The sequence below is a fragment of the Somniosus microcephalus genome, chromosome 5, assembly GCF_052327205.1.
Source record: "Somniosus microcephalus isolate GS21.2 chromosome 5, FLI_Smic_1.0, whole genome shotgun sequence".
In the NCBI taxonomy this organism is placed as follows: domain Eukaryota; kingdom Metazoa; phylum Chordata; class Chondrichthyes; order Squaliformes; family Somniosidae; genus Somniosus; species Somniosus microcephalus.
In genome coordinates, this window is record NC_140991.1 from 241,669,083 (window position 1) to 241,690,841 (window position 21,759).

At 44.1% G+C, this 21,759-nt stretch overlaps 1 protein-coding gene across 5 annotated transcripts in view; it reads right to left on the reverse strand.

Annotated features, from left to right (window-relative positions):
* Positions 1-11,184: 11,184 nt before the first annotated feature.
* The window catches only part of ankhb (ANKH inorganic pyrophosphate transport regulator b), a 309,801-nt gene continuing 299,226 nt past the window's right edge, over positions 11,185-21,759 (reverse strand). For 3 of the 5 annotated variants that reach the window (XM_085988764.1, XM_085988767.1, XM_085988768.1), the window contains 2 exons: positions 19,259-19,358; positions 13,285-13,679 (listed from right to left, as the gene is read on the reverse strand). In XM_085988764.1, coding sequence (XP_085844890.1) covers positions 13,566-13,679; positions 19,259-19,358 — 214 coding nt within the window. In that variant the 3' untranslated portion in view covers positions 13,285-13,565. Of the gene's footprint in view, positions 13,680-19,258; positions 19,359-21,759 lie in introns of all 5 variants that reach the window. The other 2 variants (XM_085988765.1, XM_085988769.1) reach the window with 2 other exon arrangements.

Sequence of the window (21,759 nt, forward strand, 5' to 3'; positions counted from 1 at the left end):
ACTCATCGGTATTTGGTAGTATCCACTTCTGAGATCCAACACACTGAACCACTTGCTTCCATTAAGACAAGCCAGTGCATCCTCAATTCTTGGAACGGTGTATTGGTCGGGAATAGTACGTCTGTTAAGCATCCTAAAGTCCACACACATCCGAATCTTTCCGTTCTTTTTCCTCACCACCACTATAGGAGATGCATAAGGACTCCTGGACTCGATAATGATCTCAGCTTCTTTTAACTGCGACAGGTGCTGTCTCACTGCTTCAATGTCAGCTGGTGCCAGCCGTTGAGACCTCTCCCGAAAGGGTTTATCCTCGGTAATTCTGATCGAATGGCGAGTACTCTTACTACAACCAACATCAAACTCATGAGTAGAGAAAACTCCTCTCCGCTCCATCATCTTCCTGACTAATTGGTCCTTCCATTCTTTAGGAATGAATGAATCTCCAAAGTTGAAGGAGGAGGGTGTCAGATCTCCGGTTGAGTTAACTTTGGACTCTTCCTTCACATGTGACGACAGTACATTTACAGGAAACAGATGCGCAATCGGCATTCCTTTCCTCAATGTGATTCCTTTGCCTGACATATTCCTCATGGTCACTGTAACTCTCCTTGACATCACAGCTGTCGGGGTCTGCAACTCTGGTCTCACCAGAAGCTCATTTGGAAACCGTGACTCTTCTGCAGGATCATCAGGTGACTCTATCAGAATGGCTTCAGTACCTGGCGTTCCAGGGAATTTTGGTATCCCAGGGATTCTAGCCACTCCTCCAGGATGCAGGGTGATAGGTTTGGCTCGAACGTACCACACAGTTCCTCTTTTGCTATCATCTACGTCGGAAGAAAGTTCAGGCAGTTTCTCAAAAGCCTTTTTGAAAACAGGGTGAATGTGTCTGGTGCTCAAGAAGTTTTCACCTCCCTGCTCTTTGCAGCTTGTCAGGAGTCGTCTCATTATGGGTGTATTACTGCCAACCAGTGTGGAAACCTCACCTTTCACCATGGGGTCAGGGCAAACCAACACAAGTGCATCAATGGTCTCAGTGGTCCCTACATCAGCTTCCAAGAACTCCAACCTCAGCGACAAATAGCCATCATATGGGTAATCAGCAGGACTAAGGCCCCAGATCAGCAGAAGACTGATTGGGGTTAACGGCAAATGCGTCAGGTATCGGTCATAGAAGGATCTGTACAGTATGGTAACCTGAGAACCCGTGTCGAGGATAGCTTTAGTATAAATGCCTTCAATCTGTATAGATACAGCAGAACTCGGCCCTACTAAACCTTCAGGTATGATGTCTTTCATATCCCCTCGTCTATTATTGCACTTAGCGAAACGTGTCTTAACTACAGGGACAGCAGGCCGTTCCGTTACTGTGCCCCTTTGTAGTTTCCTGACTTCTTGGTAAGTTTTATGAGACAGTCATTTACTTTTTTTAGATTTTCCTCACCTCTACATTCTCGCTTGAAATGTCCATCCTTTCCACAGTTATAACAAAAGACTCCAGGTCTATCTCCTTCATGGGGATATCCTTTAGAAGAATCATTCATTTTGCTGTTAGACTTCGCAGAGTGTTCAACCTTTTGCACCCGTGCGTCATCCCTTTCTGTGTTGGGCTTAGACCGAAAATATGCCATCTCGGCTCTCATTACATTTATTTCCTTCTTCAGCTGTTCCATCTCAGGGTTGACATCACCCTTAGGAGTAGGAACTGTAACAGGAGTCACAAGCTTGGACATCACAGCACTCTTTGCTACATTCCGGGCCTGAAGCATATCCTCCTCCTCTCTGATTTCCCTTAGCAGCTCAGTGAAGGTAGGTGGATCTCGCAACTTATGGGTCATGCGTATGCGAAGAGCAGTCACGTCTTCGAGCAATGCACCTCGCACAACCTGTTCAATGCGGAACCGATTCATTTCAGGCAACTCAATCCCTCTTTTCCGTAACATACAATGCAGCAGTTTGTCTATTCTCAGCAGATAACTGGACAGCTTCTCTCCCTCACACTGGAATGTGCTTCTGAATCTGACCATCAAATCTGAAATGGTTTCAGTAGTTCCAAAAGCAGTTTCTAGAGCCTGCATGTAGTCAAAGGAAGTAGCAGAGGTGTTCTGCGCCTTTAAGAATCTTACAATGTCAGCAGCAGGACCCTTAAGGCTTTCTACTATTCTCTGCCTCTTCACATTGTCACTGCACTGCCATTCCTCTAGCAGAGGCAGGGTCTGCTCAGCCCAGGCGTCGTACTCCTCTTCCCCACTGGGAGTTGGTCTCACTCCTGAGAACATACAGAGCTTACGGTATCCCTGAGCCTCGAAGGGCAGATTAGTACATTTATCCACCAGAGAACTAATGGCACTGACCAACTGAGTGTTCATATCTAGGGCCGAAGGACCTATCAGACCTTTGACATCAGCAACAGTCTTTCCTTCTTGTCTCAAGAATGACAACAACTTGGTCTGAAACCCTTCTTCTTCCTTAGTAGTAATAGGGACAAACTGAACTGGCCAGGGACCAGCCTCTTCAGAAAGCCCAACTGCCTCAGGTAAACCATGACCTCTCAGGTTCTCTGATGTCTGGATCAACACAAACTGCTTCTTTGTAGCTGTATCCAAGCAGCACTCAACTATCCTAACCTTTCCAAAGGCTTTGACACAATTCAGAGCCCTTAGCAAGACATCATCAGGGTCATCGTTAGCAACACCATTCAGCACAATGGCATGGGTAGTAGCTATCTGCTTCCGTTTGCACCAAGCTTCAACCTCAATAACATTCATCTTTTATGCTCAAACAGCCCAGTAGAAACCACAAACCACTCTCTTAGCAATGAGCATTCAATACTGTTAGTTTACTGACATAAATAGACCACAATCCCGGACGAGCCCCCAAAATGTAACCCCTTCACGGTTCTCTAGATATATGTGAGATGTGGTCTCTGTTGTAGACAGTATTCTATAGTCCAGTAAGGAGATCACTACTACAATGGCTTAATTCTAATTATCTTACTTTATAGTTTTAACGTCAGACAGTATAAGAAGATTACGGGTCAATGACCTAAATTAGACATTTGCATACATTGGAATGAATCTAGACATAATAAACATACATTCTCCATTTATATGGATTCAAAGGAGAATCTGTCCCTGTGTCCAAATTCGAGTGCACTCTTTCGTTGGCACGCTTAAGTTGGAGCTCAGGGTATGTATAATGTCTGCAAGACTTACGACTCCGAACCCCTTCGTTGAATTCTCTTCACGATCACTGAATCCCACTTTGAGTTCTGGATGCAGAGCTACTACTACGAAGGGCGGCGGCCGAGTTTGGAAGCCCGGGATGGGATGCAGCAGCCATTTGCCTCCTGAGCCCTCTTTTCAGAGCTCCTGCCCTCTTCTTCCAGTCGCTCCCGTTTCCCGCTCGAAAAAACCCGACTCCACCCCTTCCTCCTGGGGTTTCTGCCTGGAGACTGCGCAGCCTCACTGTCTGCAACAGTTGATACTGGTGCAGAATTATGGAAAGTATGCTCTTAGTCACATTGTGTCCTTAAAAGTTCTTGCCGTACCTTCACATGGGCAACTTTAACCCAGGGATTTATAACAATGATAATAGTGTCTAAGTCAAAGATTGATAACCATACTTAGCATACATAACATTTCCAGTGGGTATTACACTTGGTAATCTTAAAAGTTGTCACTCCAGATTCTCAAATATTGGTACTCTCCAGTTTTGTAATTTAATAGTGACATTAGTTTCCAGGAGAATCACAACACTAGAGAAGAATTTGCCTCAATGACCTGCTACTGTAACAAATGCATATTGAAAGAAAATTACAAAAATGAGCACCAAGCCATAAGCCAAAATGCCATGTTGCTAACATTTTACACCAGTAATTATCACAAACCATTCACTTTCAGTTAAAGATGTGGAATACTCAATCTACCAGGTAAGTATTCCACCTATTGGGAGGGTAGGTGGTAGAAATGTATTCAGCATCTTGGTGTGTAATGCATCAGAAATGTAAGCATGGAAATCATTCCTTGAAGTCTAGTTCATCTATAGACCACATAAAATCCATCCTGTCGTAGGACTAACCGAGGGAAAGTTCTGCATTCTAAAAAGAAAACTCCCTAATCCTCAAATGTAAATCGGACAAAATGCCAGCAACCCCATTTCACTATTTAATAGGAACATAAAATCATGACTTGCTCCTCTCCACAGAAAACACTGGCGTATTTGATCTTTGTCTATGTCTATAATTTCAGTCTTCAGTGAAAGCTAGATAAATAGGAATAAGTTAATGGATGAATACAGCATTAGCTACTTTTCTTGGTAAGCTGCTCCACACATCATCTAGTGAAGCGCAGGGTCAATCTTCTCATTTATACTCGGTTGGAGCTTGTAAATCACAAACCTGTTGCTACTTACCCACATCAATATATATCAGCATATAAGATCCAGATAGTATCCCTTTTCCAATGTAAATGGTGCTTAAAATTGTGGGCTTCAAATGCTAAGTGTGTGAAAAGTAATCAGTTGAGCTGGCTGTGTGTAATCGGGTAAGGTTAGCTAGGTAGTGCAGAGTGTTTGAACAGTGCTGGTGCTTTGCAGTGAACTGTCCCCCCTCAAATAGTCATAACCACGTGTTTGATGGTCACATTCTACACGAAAGACATTTTCAAATTTATGTTTGCTATAAATTAAAAATGTACAATGTTAGGCTAGCGTGTTTTTAAAAATCATACTTTGCCTAAACTAAACTGTTATCCTAGTATTTTATTTTAAAAAACATTTATTAGTGTACAAGTGACCTTATGAACACAAGTCATTCAGATGCTTATTTATACGTAATCACCTGAAAGTGGCTTTTGGGGTAGGGAAAGGAGCTATAAATGTGTCCAACTCAAGACACGGTATTACATACATAGATACATAGATACATAGAAGATAGGAGCAGGAGTAGGCCATTCGGCCCTTCGTGCCTGCTCCGCCATTCGATGAGATCATGGCTGATCCTTTAATTCAGTATCCCGTCCCCGCCTTCTCTCCGTAACCCTTAACCCCTTTTGCCCGTAGAAATATATCTAATTCCCTCTTAAATATATTTAATGAGCTGGCGTACACTGCCCTCTGTGGCAATGAGTTCCACAGGTTCACCACTCTCTGAGTGAAGAAATTCCCCCTCATCTCTGTCCTAAATGGTTTAGCCCTTATCCTTAAATTATGTCCTCTAGTTCTGTTCTCACCCGCCAAGGGAAACATTCCTTCTGCATCCAGTCTGTCTAGACCTGTCAGAATTTTATACACTTCTATGAGGTCCCCTCTCAATCTTCTAAACTCCAGTGTGTACATCCCTAAACTACATAGTCTCTCCTCATAGGTCATTCCCGCCATTCCTGGTATCAGCCTGGTGAATCGCCGCTGCACCCCCTCCATGGCAAGAACATCCTTCCTCAGATGAGGCGACCAAAACTGTACACAGTACTCGAGGTGTGGTCTCACCAGTGCCCTGTACAGCTGCAGCAAGGTATCCCTGTTCCTGTATTCTAACCCTTTTGCTATGAAGGCCAGCATACCGTTTGCCTTCTTGACCGCCTGTTGCACCTGCATGCTCGCCTTCAGTGACTGGTGTACAAGAACACCCAGGTCTCTCTGTACTTCCCCCTCTCCCAATCTATTGCCATTTAAATAATAATTTGCCCTCCCGTTCCTGCACCCAAGGTGGATAACTTCGCACTTGTCCACATTATAGTGCATCTGCCATTTATCCGCCCAATCGCCCAGTCTGTCCAAATCGCTCTGGAGCTTCCTGGTCTCTTCCTCTGAGCCCACCCCCCCTCCTAGTTTAGTGTCGTCTGCAAATTTGGAAATGCTGCATCCGACTCCCTGATCCAGGTCATTAATGTAAATTGTGAACAGCTGGGGGCCCAGGACAGATCCCTGTGGTACCCCACTTGTTACTGCCTGCCATTCAGAAAATGAGCCGTTTATTCCAACTCTCTGTTTTCTATCTGACAGCCAGTTCCCTATCCACGCCAAAACTTTCCCCTTTATCCCATGAGCCTCAATTTTCCATGCTAATCTTTTATGTGGGACCTTATCGAAGGCCTTTTGGAAGTCCAGGTACACCACATCTACTGGCTCTCCCCCATCTATTCTACCAGTTACTCCCTCAAAAAATTCCAATAGATTAGTCAAGCACGATTTACCCTTTGTAAATCCATGTTGACTCTGTCCTATCCTGTCCCCATTAGGGCAGATGAGCAAAAGCTAGCCAAAGAGGTAGGTTTTAAGGAGCGTCTTAAAGGAGGAAAGAGAGGTAGAGAGCCAGAGAGGTTTAGGGAGAGAATTCCAGAGCTTAGGGCCTTGATAGCTGAAGGCACGGCCACCACTGGTGGAGTGATTAAAATCGGGGATGCTCAACAGGCCAGAATTAGAGGAGCGCAGATATCTGAGGGTTGTGGGGCTGGAGGAGATTAGAGATAGGAAGGGGCGAGGCCATGAAAACAAGCATGAGAATTTTAAAATTGAGGCGTTGCTTACCGAGAGCGAATGTAGGTCAGCGAGCACAGGGGTGATGGGTGAACAGGACTTGGTGCACGTTAGCAGATGCACTGAGGCAAGGGTGGAGTTGGGTGATGTTCGGGAGGTGGAAGTAGGTGGTCTTAGTGATGATGCAGATATTTGGTAGGAAGCTTATCTCGCGGTCAAATACGACACCAGGCTTGCGAACAGTCTGGTTCAGCCTCAGGGAGAGGGCTGGAGTCGGTGGTTAGGGAACGGTAGCAGAAAACAATGACTTCAGTCTTCCCAATATTTAGTTGGAGGAAATTTCTGCTCATTCAGTCTTAGGCAGTCCCTCGGAACCGAGGATGTCTTGCTTCCACATTAAAAATGAGTTCGCAGGTGACTGATGAGTCCAATGCGGGACCTACAGTCTCTGTCACAGGTGGGGCAGACGGTGGTTGAAGGGGCGGGTGGGTGGGGTGCTTGGGTTGACGTGCGCTCCTTGTGCTGCCTGCGCTTGGCTTCCGCTTGCTCCCGGCGAAGAGACTCGAGGTGTTTGGCACCTTCCCGAATGCTTCATACACTTCGTGCGGTCTTGGGCCAGGGATTCCCAGGTGTCGGTGGGGATGTTGCACTTTTTCAAGGAGGCTTTGAGGGTGTCCTTGAAGCATTTCCTCTGCCCACCTGGGGCTCTCTTGCTGTACCGGAGCTCTGAATAGAGCGCTTGTTTCGGGAGTCTCGTATCGGGCATGCGGACAATGTGACCCGTCCATCGGAGCTGATCGAGCGTGGTTAAAGCTTCGATGCTGGGGATGTTGGCCTGAGAGAGAACACTGACATTGGTGCGCCTATCCTGCCAATGGATTTGCAGGATCTTGTGGAGGCAGCGTTGGTGGTACCGCTCCAGTGCTTGGAGGTGCCTGCTGTACATGGTCCATGTCTCTGAGGCATACAGCAGGGCGGGTATCACTGCTGATCTGTGGACCATGAGCTTAGGGCCGGGTTTGAGGTTCTGGTCTTCAAACACTCTCTTCCTCAGGCGACTGAAGGCTGCACTGGCACACTGAAGGCGGTGTTGGACTTCGTCATCGACGTCTGCCCTTGTTGACAGTAGGCTCCCGAGGTATGGAAAGTGGTCCACGTTGTCCAAGGCCTTGTCATGGATTTTGATAATCGGGGGGCAGTACTGTGTTGCGGGGGCAGGTTGGTAGAGGACCTTTGTCTTGTGGATGTTTAGTGTAAGGCCTATGCTCTCGTACGCTTCGGTGAAGGTGTTGTCGATGGTTTGGAGTTCAACCCCCGAGTGAGCACAGGCGCAAGCGTCGTCTGCATACTGTAATTCGACAACAGGATGGGACGACCTTGGATCAGGACTGGAGGCAACGGAGGTTGAACAGTTTCCTGTTTGATCTGTAAATTAGCTCTACTCCAGTGGGGAGCTTACCGAGGGTGAGATGGAGCATTGCAGCAAGGAAGATCGAGAAGAGCGTTGGTGCGATGACATGGCCTTGCTTGACCGCAGTTCGTATGTGAATTGGGTCTGTGGTGGAACCGTTGGTCAGGATCACGGTTTGCATGTCGTCGTGAAGCGGCTCATTCAGTACTGGATGTTTGACAAGCAGTCTGACAATTTAGAGACAGTGGAGGGGTTGAGGTGGTGGTGAGGTAGAGCTGGGTGTTATCAGCGTACATACGGAAACTGACGCTGTGTTTTTGGATGATGTTGCCGATGGGCAGCATGTGTAGATGAGAAATGGGAGGGGGCCAAGGATAGATCTTTGGGGGACACCAGAGGTAATGGTGCGAGAACGGAAAGAGAAACCATTCTGGCTACGATTAGATAGATAAAAATGGAACCAGGCGAGTGCAGTCCCACCCAGCTGGACGACATTGGCAACATTAGTGGACAATTACCATTGGCAACATTAGTGGACAATTACCATTGGCAACATTAGTGGATAATTACCATTGGCAACATTAGTGGACAATTACCATTGGCAACATTAGTGGATAATTACCATTGGCAACATTAGTGGACAAACACTTGGGATACTTCTGTGATGATATGCTTGTGTTTGATATTTTTATATAGGTGTTAACAATGGGCTAATACAGTCACTAAAAATAGTGAACAAAGGAATATCACTGGAGTGTGTGGCGCATTCAACTATTATCAACAGTAGTTTCTATATTCATGCTTTTGTGCAACTAGTGGACATTGCTGCTCAAATTACTTGAAAGGCTTTTTCTCCTTTATTAAAAACAAATGTGATCATGATTACAATAAAAAGCTGTACACGAGCCAATTTAGGTAATAAGACTTTTTTTCCCCAATTGCGTTTGTTGGGTGAGCTGCCTTCTTGAACTGCTGCAGTCCATGTGGTGAAGGTACTCCCACAGTGCCATTAAGGAGGGAGTTCCAGGATTTTGACCCAGCGACGATGAAGGAACGGCAATATATTTCCAAGTCAGGATGGTGTGTGACTTGGAGGGGAACTTTGAGGTGGTGGTGTTCCCATGTGCCTGCTGCCCTTGTCCTTCTAGGTGGTAGAGGTTGTGGGTTTGGGAGGTGCTGCCGAAGAAGCCTTGGTGAGTTGCTGCAGTACATCTTGTGGATAGTACACACAGCAGCCACAGTACGCTGGTGGTGGAGGGAGTGAATGTTTAAGGTGGTGGATGGGGTGTCAATCAAGCGGGCTGCTTTGTCTTGGATGGTGTCGAGCTTCAAGTGTTGTTAGAGCTGCACTCAGCCAGGCAAGTGAAGAGGATTCCATCACACTCCTGACTTGTACCTTGTAGATGGTGGAAAGGCTTTGGGGAGTCAGGTGAGACACTCGTCACAGAATACCTAGCCTCTGACCTGCTTCTTGTTGCCATAGTATTTATGTGGCTGGTCCAGTTGCATTTCTGGTCAATGGTGACCCCCAGGATATTGATGGTGGGAGATTCGGCAATGGTAATGCCATTGGTTAGATGTCATTGTTAGATGCGGTGGGAGATAGTCATTGCCTGGCAGTTGTGGGGTGCAAATATTACCTGCCACTTACCAGCCCAAGCCTGAATATCATCCAGGCCTTGCTGCATGCGGGCATGGACTGCTTCATTATCTGAGGAGTTGCAAATGGCAATGAACACTCAGTCATCAGCGAACATCCCAATTTCTGACCTGATGATGGAGGGAAGGTGAAGATGTGAAGAAGTGAGATGAAGCAGCTGAAGCTGAAGCTAGGACAACTCCTGCTGAAATGTCCTGGGGCTGTGATGAGTGACCTCCAACCACCACAACCATCTTCCTTTGTGCTAGATATGACTCTATCCAGTGGAGAGTTCCCCCCCCCCGCAAATTCCCATTGACTTCAGTTTTACTAGGGCTCCTTGATACCACTCGGTCAAATGCTACCTTTTTGTCAAGGGCAGTCACTCTCGCCTCACCTCTGGAATTCAGCTCTTTTGTCCATGTTTGGACCAAGGCTGTAATGAGGTCTGGAGCCAAGTAGTCCTGGCGGAATCCAAACTGGGCATCAGTGAGCAGGTTATTGGTAAGTACCACTTGATAGCACTGTCGATGACACCTTCCATCACTTTGCTGATGATTGAGAGTAGACGGATTGGATTTGTCCTGCTTTTTGAGGACAGGACATACTTGGGCAGTTTTCCACATTGTCGGATAGGTGCCAGTGTTATAGCTGTACTGGCTGGAACAGCTTAGCTAGAGGCGCGGCTAGTTCTGGAACACAAGTCTTCAGCATGACAGCCAGGATGTTGTCGGGGCCCACAGCCTTTGCTGTATCCAGTGCAATCAGCAGTTTCTTGATATCACGTGGAGTGAATTGAATTGGCTGAAGACTGGCTTCTGTGGTGGTGGGTACCTCAGGAGATATGGATCATCTACTCGGCACTGCTGGCTGAAGATGGTTGCAGACGCTTCAGCTTTGTCTTTTGCACTCACGTGCTGGGCTCTACCATCATTGAGGATGGGGATATTCATGGAGCATCCTCCTCCCGTTAATTGTTCAATGGTCCACCACCATTCACGACTGGATGTGGCAGGACTGCAGAGCTTTGATCTGATCAGTTGATTATGGAATTGCTTAGCTCTGTCTATAACATGCTGCTTCCACCATTTAGCATGCATGTGTTGCAGCTTCCCCAGGTTGGCACCACATTTTTAGGTATGTCAGGTACTGCTCCTGGCATGCTCTTCTGCACTCCTCATTGAACCAGGGTAGATGAAGGGCTCCCTGAAGACCCAAGGTGGGTAAGGCCTCCTGCTGTGAGCCCTTCCACCCCCCACCCCCCACCCCTACCCCTACCCCGTGTGTAACTAATTGTACTTGATCATTAAAATTATTGATACCACCATATTGTTTGTCTTCTAAAATAGATCTACCTACATGGGAGAGTCTTATTAGAGTAAATGTTCAATCTCTCTATCATGAATCATGGTTGATGCTTTATACCCAATCATCTCCCACACAATGTCATGGGGTTGTCAGGAAAATGGTCTGAACAGCTCCAACAATTCATGTGCTGTCCTAAACATGCTTAGTTTTTTTCTGCAGCAGTCCCAGTTGGCATACTTTCTTCAGCTGTATGTTCCACTGGTGGTGTTGACTGAAATTTGGATCTTGAATATTATTTTATATGTCAAAAGTTTTATATACAGCACTATTGAAAACATAAGCAAGGTGAGAAAACATCATTTTTAATTGAGTAGCCAACTGAAAAAAAACAGCACAAGATCAAAGTTCCAAAATACTAGATTCAAATCTATTACCATGGAAAAATATACATAAATTATATATAGAAAGAACATTCTATATTTGGTATATTAAAATTATGCTTGCATATTAAACATAGTATATAAGTGACTGCTTTAAATATAATTGATGGAAACTTGTACTTTTTTTTTTAAACAATTCACTGCTTGGTGAGATTTGATTTTAACCAGTTTAGTTATAATAAAGAGGATAGTTTCTACTTGACTACACACAACATTCAAAACTTAATTTACATGAAATATCTCATCCAACAACTTAGCAACAGTAATGTCAAGAGTCATATCAAAGGGATTTGTGATGTGATGGTTAAATGCAAGGAAAATGACCAGGGGCATCCTTTGTTTTCTGAAAGTAGAAGAAAATAGTCAACTCTTGAATATTTGGAACTCACAATAGAGTTTGACCACTTGTTACACTAATTTTAAAAATGTTTTCACTCCCTTAGCCAGAAGCACTCCTCCAGTCAAGCCCTTTTATACCCCTGCATGTTGCTTACCAAACATTTTGAGTAAAGATGTCAATATTGGAGTGCCTCCACCCAAATTACATCAACTTTGCGCCTGCAGTATTCTGTTCATTTACAAACAGTATTCTGTTCATTTACAAACGGATGATTGTGCAATTTTTTGGATTTTTTTTTCCCCTAAATTTTTCTGCTCAAGGAGTCAGTGCTGGAATTTGGAATACCTTCCATTTTGCACACCCAATCACAGCATCAACACTTTCTGGCCAAGTGTAGTACAGTTAGATACAGAGTAAAGCTTCCTCTACTCTGCCCCAACAGTGCACTTCTATCCCAACCTCAAGCGTGCACCCTACTGTACCATTTTCAATAGCCATCCACCTGGTGTCTCAATGAGTTTTGGTGACAAATTAAAGACAGTTCTTTGATGTGGTTCCATACTCACAACCAGAGTGAGATTGCCCAATTAATATTAAAGGGTTTTCTTCTGTATAACATTTTTATTATGTTTTCATCAGTGAAGCAAATGAAGGCAAGGATTGGATTAAAATAGTAATCTGTAAAATGAACTTCTGCCAATCTGAGACTGGGAACAAATGGTGGAGGTCATCTGAAGCAAATTATTGGCTTCTCAAATGGGTTCAGTACATCCTCAGCCTAGTCTCCCAAAGAACACTGACTGAAAGCTAGGCTGCTTTATAAGTCCTTGGCGTAAGATACAGAGAAAAGAAATGTCACGCAGTGCAGTAAAAGGGTATTGGTATAACTGTGGGCAAGTCTGTTGGTGACACTCTTCCAGAGAAACCAAGCATTGAGCTGCAAAATTCTTGGTGTGAACATTCCTCAACTGAAAAAAAACAGCCATTCCTCAGCATGTAAACCCCTTTGTGCTAACAAGCTGCAATGGAAAGAAAATACAGAATTCATTTGAATTATATGGTAACTGCTGTTTTACAATATACATTGCTCTGAATAAGTACACAAGTATCAAAATGGTGCAATGCATTTGGTTATACGTGTGTAACAAACTATCTTTGAACACATTATTTAAGCTGTCAAATTTCACACCATTTTAAAATCTCATTTATTTCATATCCTCTTGTCATTTAATATGGTTTATGTAATTCTAGTCATGTCCTGTGTTTTTCAGTTAATTTCCCTGTTTACCGTTTTACTTACAAGTCACCACCACATGCACACCATTCTTCTCAAATACTGCTATCAAACTCTTTTGACCATGTAAAAAAATAATTTGATATGTTCAACCTTTTTTTAAATTGTGTCCTTTGTGGTTATGGTGCCTTGAGAACTCCACCTTCTGAGCAGCAACATTATGACAATAAATCACAGGTCACTGGAAACTTAACTGCAAATTTACATTAAAAAAACACAACATACTGTAATACTTATTCAAGCAGTTAAATAAAGTTTAAATCCCAAATATACACCCTTAGTCTATCAAAAGATATTGATGGAGAACAGGGCGGCAGTATAATCAACAGAAGAAAGGTGAAGGTGCTTTGGTTGCTGATGTGTTGCTAATACCATGGGAAGAAGGGTGTCCGCCAAGTTAACGAAGATTTTCTGGATGTTTCCTTTTGAAGTTGCTTTCATCCATGTATTAGCAGAAATGGAACAGCACTGCATGCAAGAAGTTCCCTCCCTGTCGATGGTGCGAGCAATTCACCAACACAATCAGAAGTTGTCTTTGGTGGCGGTAGACACTTTCCGGAAAAATAAAATGGAGAATGGAAGAGGGAGAAGAAGTGGAGGGAGGTTTAACATTATATTGTACCATAGTGATCCCTGCAGTGTGTAAATGCTGCTCACTCGTCTTCATCCAACTCCACTACCTCAGACATTTCCTCAGGAATAACTGCATAATTCATTGCTGAGTCCTCCCCCTCAGCTGCTGCTTCATCCAGGGCTCTCTTCTTTTTCTGTATAACAGCACAATTTTAGCAGTATGATACCAATCATTGTATTCCATTTGTACTTTGCATAGGGAAAATTATGGTACTCTAAGATTGTACTAAAATCTTTTTACTTCTATTTTATAATTTTATTTTTTGGTGCCTCTGCCTGACCCCATGCTATTCTATGATACAAAGCCAGGGAGGTGGCTGGTAACCTGCTGCACTGGAGTACTGAAGATCAGAAAATCTCCACATGAAGAATCGAGGTGCATGAGGTTGCACCCTACCGCTCTCTGCCACAGGGGGCCGCTGCAGTCCCAATGTCCTGTGCCTCTCTTTATTGGAGATTCTATAGCTTTTTTGTCAGCCTGATCATTTAGCTTTCTATGATCCATTTAACTAAAACAGGTACTTGCTATATTTTGTTTGAGGACCAATATCCCAAGCATTGACTTGATTCAGGGCCACTATTACACAAACGAATTGCCTATGATTTTGTTGTAGATCTGATAAGCAATCTAATCTATCCTGTACAATGTACCTTCTCCAGCATAGCGCCAGCTGCCATAAGTTTTCATTCCCTTGACATTCTTTTTAGACCCTCAGTTGCAATCAGAACTAGCCAAGACTGGAACAGTAACAGTTGGGCACTGAATTTTCTAGTCTCAGGCACCTCCCGATTAGGACTAAGGCCTGAATAAGTGGTCTTTTGTTTCTGGAAGCCTGCTGTTGAGGTACACCTCTAATGAAAGAAGGTCTGCAGTCTGCCTTCTTGGACAAAGATTACTGGGGACAATAATCACAGAATCACAGAAACCCCACAGTGCAGATAGAGGCCATTTCGGCCCATCGAGCCTGCACCGACACATATCCCACCCGATCCCCGTAACCCCTACACCAACACATATCCCACCCTATCCCTGTAACCCCACGTATTTAATCCCCCTAACACTAAGGGTCAATTTATCATAGCCAATCAACCTAACCCGCACATCTTTGGACTGTGGGAGGAAACCGGAGCACCCGGAGAAAACCCGCGCAAACACGGGGAGAATGTGCAAACTCCACACAGACAGTCGCCCGAGGCCGGATTCGAACCCGGGTCTCTGGTGCTGTGAGACAACAGTGCTAACCACTATGCCACCGTGCTGCCCCATAATGGGGGGAGAAAACACGTACATTAATCTTCCCACACAAAAAATTCATATACACAAACATATCCGAAACTCAAACTAGGTTAGTTTTCATTAGGCATCCTTTGTGTAGATTTTCCTATTCGATAAGGCAATAGTGTGGATAACGCACTCCACTTTTATCAGCTCTATAAGCCGTTCTCTGCAGGTACTTCATTTGCCAATCAGACCGTGATGAGCTGATTGGCTAATAAAATGGCCTCCAATGTTTTGTGCCAACATTTTGAATGCACTCACCAAACTAGGTTTAACTAAAAAGTGGTAATAGCCTGTTATTTCTGATGCCTACAGGTGTGTACGAGCTGACACAAAGCTGGGTAGGCGTGTGTGCTGTGAGGAGGATGCAGAGAAACTCCAGTACGATTTGGACAGGTTGGGTGATTGGGCAGATGCATGGCAAATGCAGTATAATGTGGATAAATGTGAGGTTATCCACTTCGGTGGCAAAAACAGGAAGACAGATTATTATCTGAACGGCAATAGATTGGGAAAAGGGGAAGTGCAACGAGACCTGGGTGTCCTTGTGCACCAGTCGCTGAAGGTAAGCATGCAGGTGCAGCAGGCGGTTAAGAAGGCAAATGGTATGTTGGCCTTCATAGCGAGAGGATTTGAGTACAGGAGCAAGGATGTCTTGCTGCAGTTGTACAGGGCCTTGGTGAGACCACACCTTGAGTAGTGTGTGCAGTTTTGGTCGCCTTATCTGAGGAAGGATGTTCTTGCCATGGAGAGAGTGCAGCGAAGATTCACCAGACTGATACCTGGGATGGCAGGAATGACGTATGAGGAGAGATTGGTTCGATTAGGCTTATATTCGCTAGCGTTTAGAAGAATGAGAGGGGATCTCATTGAAACTTATAAAATTCTAACAGGACTAGACAGACTAGATGCAGGAAGGATGTTCCTGATGGCGGGGGAGTCCAGAACCAGGGGTCACAGTCTAAGGATAAGGGGTAGGTCATTTAGGACTGAGATGAGGAGGAACGTCTTCACCCAGAGAGTGGTGAACCTCTGGAATTCTCTGCCACACAGGGCAGTTGAGGCCAATTCATTAAATATATTCAAGAAGGAGTTGGATATATTTCCTGAGGCTAAAGGGATCACGGGATATGGGGAGAAAGCACGGACAGGGTACTGAATTTGGATGAACAGCCATGATCTCATTGAATGGCGGAGCGGGCTCGAGGGGCCGAATGGCCTACTCCTGCTCCTATCTTCTATGTTTCTATGTGTACACACCAGTAGGGACCTCGCAAGTGCTGGTTTCAGGCACGCGAAGCGCATGTGCTGAAAACCGGCACTTCCGATCTGTCAAGAATCCTCTTGACAGATCGCACGCCTGCCCTGGAGAAGAGCCTCTGCGGGGGGAGAGTTCCGCTTTCCGCAGAACCGCCACCCGCTGAAATCCCTTAAAAATCTTACGCCTGGTAAAAGCAGGTGTAAGGCCTGCTTTTACCAGCATAAGAGTTTAAAAAAGTAAAAAAATATTTTTTCCACTCATTTATAATTTAAAAATACTTTTAAAAAAGGTACATTTATTTTTAGCCCTGTAAAAAAAAATTAAATTTTTTTCAAAAAATTAAATTGTTTAAAATATTTAATTTAATGTAATTTTAACTCATTTTAAAAAGGTGATTTAAATTTTTTTTAATTTAATGTAGTGTCTTTTTTCAGTGATCCCCATTCATACTACCTGTCAAAAGTATGAAGGGGGATTCCCTTCTCCCATTAGCTCGCCTGACCCACGTGATCCCAGGGACACTTGCGAACTGCGAGCGCCCCGGGATACCTGGGCCTTTGCGCGTGCGCACCAGGAGAGGCCCAGGAGCGGAAGAGTCGGGTCCTCGGGTAAGGGCGTAGATTTTTTTCCCGATAGGAGGCATCCGCACGCAGGAAGCCTCCTATCAGAAATTACAGGCCATTATGTTTTTGTTGGTGCCGGTTGAGAGACTAATATTTACCAGGACACCGAAAGAACTCCCTGCTGTTTTTTTGAATAGTGCCATGGAATCCTTTACACCAACCTCCACATGCAGATAGGACCTTGGTTTAATAGCTCATCCAAAATACAGCACCTCAAACAATGCAGTACTCCCTCAGCACTACACTGAAATGTCAGTCACAATCACTTGATCGGCTAGCAGGCCTACACCAACAGTGTCCAACTTTTGGCTCGAATGTGGCTGGACTGAGCATTTCATCCAATCTGTTGTGATCTTACAGTATGTGGCCTTAACAGTATTACCTCATTTTTAAACAGCAGTACCTGGTTCAACTTTTCCAGCTCCCCACCCCCGCCCCTGCTTACAGTGGCCTTGGGTTAAGTGTGCACCTCATGAGCAGCATGTGATTGCCATAGGGGGAAAAATAGCAGTCCTCAAACAAAGGAGTGCAACTATTGCATTCACAGGAATGCTAGCAACCAAAGACAATTCATTCAAACTCTGCCTCATCAGCTGACATTTGAGCCAGCCAGTAAAAGTAGAGGGAAACGTTCACAGGTTCCAATTTACTCTTCACCTTGGGCTGGATTTTTCTGTAGAAATAACAATGAGGCTATCAGTGCTCACTGTTATTAAAGTGTAAATTGGACAGCAACTTCCGGCGACCACACATGCGCAGTTAAACGTGGAAATCAGGAAGTTGTTGTCCGAGATGCCCGGTTCCTCCAGAAGCTTTGCTATAATGGTATTTCACTGAGACTTGGTATTGAAACACATGGAAGTTGCAATACTTATGTGATAGATACCCACTAAATCTGCCAGAAAAGGTTAGGGCTTGTCCATTCCAGTGTAAGTAAATTTTAAAGGCGTGATAATTCTTAATTACTGCCACTGAAAATTAACTTTTACAAGTGTGGAATCTCATTATTTCAGATTTAAATTATTGTTGGCGATTTAAACAAATAAAAAGTAAATTTATTTTACTTTTTCTTTCTTATCTCATCTCTTAATCCCATCTTTCTTATCCTCTATTTCACTTTCTGTACCTAATTTGACATGGATATTCTAACTAACACTTCCTGGTTCAGGCGCTACATTGCACATGATCGATTCTTCAATCTGATTGGTTAAGGAGATACACACAGGTCCCAGGTGCCCTGTAGAGGGCGCAGCGCTGAAATGCCTTTCCAATCACATTAAGTTCCAGAGCAAAATCCCATAGAAAATCTGTGGGCAAGTGCAAGTGCAACGATCGGCTGGCGCTATTCATTCGCCACTGAAAGCAAAATCCAGCCCTTGTGTTTTCATTGGCTGGCTCACACATCTGCTCATGAGGCTGCAATTGAATGACTTCTAGTTTCAGTTTACTGTGAATGCGATTGTGGACTGCAGTCATTGGCCCATTGCTCTGCTTTTTCTTCTGCCAGTTTTCCCCACAAGTTTTTCCCTCCGCAGTCCAGGTTTTCAGCTTTCTCTGCACTCTAAATGTCATGTTTCCTGCGAACCTGCTGTTGTCATATGATAACCTTTTGCAGGAAAGGGGAGGGTATATCACAATAAGGAGCTCATTATCAAAGTTTAATTTTTAAGTTGGAATTTGTATTTAAATATCAGTATATGAGTATCAGTAAAACTTAAGAGTAAGTGGTATGGACATTGTTGAAACAGAAGATAAATTAGTGAGGAGCAGCTCACATGGGATCGTCAAAACTCGTGATTCACTCAGGAGTCCAGCAATTCCAAAGTAGGTGGTGTTGCGGATGGAGTATTTTTGACTTGTCTACTGACTGCAGAGAGGCCACCATCTTGTCAATTACACAAAAGTGTGAGAAATGCTTCTCCAATAAATGTGAAAATGTTTGATTGTAATGTTGGATGCGGTGTTTAGTTCTGATTCTAGCCGACACAAAAGCAATTTAATCATAAGTAACCTGGACTCTGTTTAACAGCCTTTGGAAGACAAAGGTGTGTAACAAAGAGAGCATTTTCATGGCTTGTGTATTGGGATAAAAAATAGTGCAGGTAACAGAGAATGTTCCAACTTCTCTAGTAACTTCGTCCAGGTTGATTCCTGGGGATAACAAGTGGTCAATTAAAGCATCTGAATATGTCATAGTCGTCAATATAAGAAAAATTGTCTGCAATACTGAGCTGAATTCTCAATGCACTATTAAATTCACACAGGATGATGTTCTCCTTTATGTTTCTCTTTGGGGGTTGTTTTAACTTTTATCTCTGGACGAAAGATGAACGATAAAGGTTTTACACCTCTCCCAATTTTCTTTTCCATTGAAGCCGATTTGCTAGCACCCGTTTTTTGCCTATAAGAGTTAAAATGACCCCTATAATTCTCTTGCAAAAGCTGTTTTGGCACTGCAACTTAAGGACACAACTTTGCAGGTTCCTATTACACACAACCACAGAATCAAAATAAAACAGCCGTCAAAAGAGATGTAGAAAAAATTCTTACCTCTTTGCGATAAACATAACAAGACGCTATTGCTACCATGGCAGATTCTCCCAGAAAACCAGCAAGAAGTGAGCCAACCCCTAAAGAAGCCCCATGGACCCTGAGAAATACAGAAACACTTTTATAAGCAGATGTGACAGAATTGAATCATAGCAAAAGAAAAGGAAGCAATTTAGAAGTTTCATTGCAAGTTACAGGGTGCAAAACTGCCTAAAACATTACATAGTGGTTAGCACTGTTGCCTCACAGCGCCAGGGACCCGGGTTCGAATCTGGTCTCGGGCGACTGTCTGTGTGGAGTTTGCACATTCTCCCCGTGTTTGCGTGGGTTTCCTCCGGGTGCTCCGGTTTCCTCCCACAGTCCAAAGATGTGCTGGTTAGGTTGATTGGCTATGATAAATTGACCCTTAGTGTTAGGGGGATTAAATACATGGGGTTACGGGGATAGGGTGGGATATGTGTTGGTGTAGGGGTTACGGGGATCGGGTGGTATATGTGTTGGTGCAGGCTCGATGGGCCGAAATGGCCTCTATCTGCACTGTGGGGTTTCTGTGATTCTGTGATAATCCAATGTTATTCAGTTTATTAACTAGAGGCCAACAATTGTTATATTTGCTATATCTTATTTTCTGCTCGAAGGTTCAAAGGAATCCGAGGGCATTTTGAAGTAAAGCAGGCCTGGGATAATTTTGGTACGAGAAAGTTTACTTCCCCGCTCGGTAGTGGGGAAGCTTTTAGAAATGATAGTAAGGGACAAAGTTAACAGTCACTTGGACAATTGTGGATTAATTAAGGAAAGCCAGCACGGATTTGTTAAAGGCAAATTGTGTTCAACTAACTTGATCGAGTTTTTTGACGAGATAACAGAGCGGGTTAGGAGAGCAGTGCTGTTGACGTGTATATGGATTTCCAAAAGGCATGTGGTAAAGTGCCACATAATAGGCTTGCCAGCAAAGTTGAAGCCCATGGAATAAAAGGGACAGTGGCAGCATGGATACGAAATTGGCTAAGTGATAGGAAATAGAGAGTAGTGGTGAATGGTTGTTTTTTGAACTGGACGAAGGTGTTCCCCAGGGGTCGGTTCTAGGACCACTGCTTTTCTTGATGTATTAATGACTTGGACTTGGGAGTACAGGGTACAATTTCAAAATCTGCAGATGACACAAAACTTAGAAGTATAGTGAACAGTAAGGGGGATAGTGATAGACTTCAAGAAGACATAGACAGGCTGGTAAAATGGGCGGACATATGTCAGATGAAATTTATCGCAGAAAAGTGCGAAGTGATACATTTTGGTAGGAAGAACAAGGAGAGGCAATATAAACTAAACAGTAAAGTGGGTGCATGAACAGAGACACCTGGGGGTATATATGCACAAATTGTTGAAGGTGGCAGGGCAGGTTGAGAAAGTGGTTAAAAAAGCATACGGGATCCTGGGCTTCATAGAAAGAGGCATAAAGTACAAAAGCAAGGAAGCTACAATGAACCTTTATAAAACACTGGTTCAGCCTCAACTGGAGTATTGTGTCCAATTATGGGAAGGATGTGAAGGCCTTGGAGAGGGTGCAGGAAAGATTTACGAGAATTATTCCAGGGATGAGGGACTTCAGTTACGTGGATAGACTGGAGAAGCTGGAGTTGTTCTCCTTAGAGCAGAGAAGATTGAGAGGAGATTTGTTAGAGGTGTTCAAAATCATGAGGGGTCTGGACAGAGTAGATAAAGAGAAACTGTTCCCATTGGTGGACGATTGAGAACCAGAGGACACAGATTTAAGGTGATTGGAAAAAGAACCAAAGGCGACATTAGGAAAAACTTTTTACGCAGCGAGTGGTTAGGATCTGGAATGCACTGCCTGAAAGGGTGGTGGAGGCAGATTCAATCGTGGCTTTCAAAAGGGAATTGGATAAGTACCTGAAGGAAAAAAATTTAGAGGGATACGGGGAAAGGGCGAGGGAGTGGGACTAGCTGAAGTGCTCTTGCAGAGAGCCGGCACGGGCTCGACAGGCTGAATGTCCTCCTTCTGTGCTGTAAGCATTCTATGATTCTACTTGGCCTGTGGTTACTTCAGTGAATAGAGCCCATTTTATGGAACAGAAATTACTCTAGAAATTACTGGCGTCCACCATTATTGTATGAGTGATTGCATTACGCTCCTCTCTGCTATTTTAATGGAGGGGTTAACCTTTTTATTTTAAAGCAGTTAGAGAGCAGGATGAAACATAAAAAGGGGGCGTATGACAGATGGTCAGCTTGATAATACAAGGGAGAATCAGGCTGAATATAAAAAGTACAGAGATGTGAAAAAGCAAATAAGAGGGCCAAAGAGACAGTATGAGAATAGATTGGTGGCTAACATAAAAGGGATTCCAAAGGCCTACTATAGGCATACTATCAGTAAAAAGATTGTCAGAGCAGCGGTGGGACTGATTAGGAATCAAAATGGTGGAGGCAGAAGGCATGGCTGAGGTACTAAATGAACACTTTGCATCAATGTTCATCAA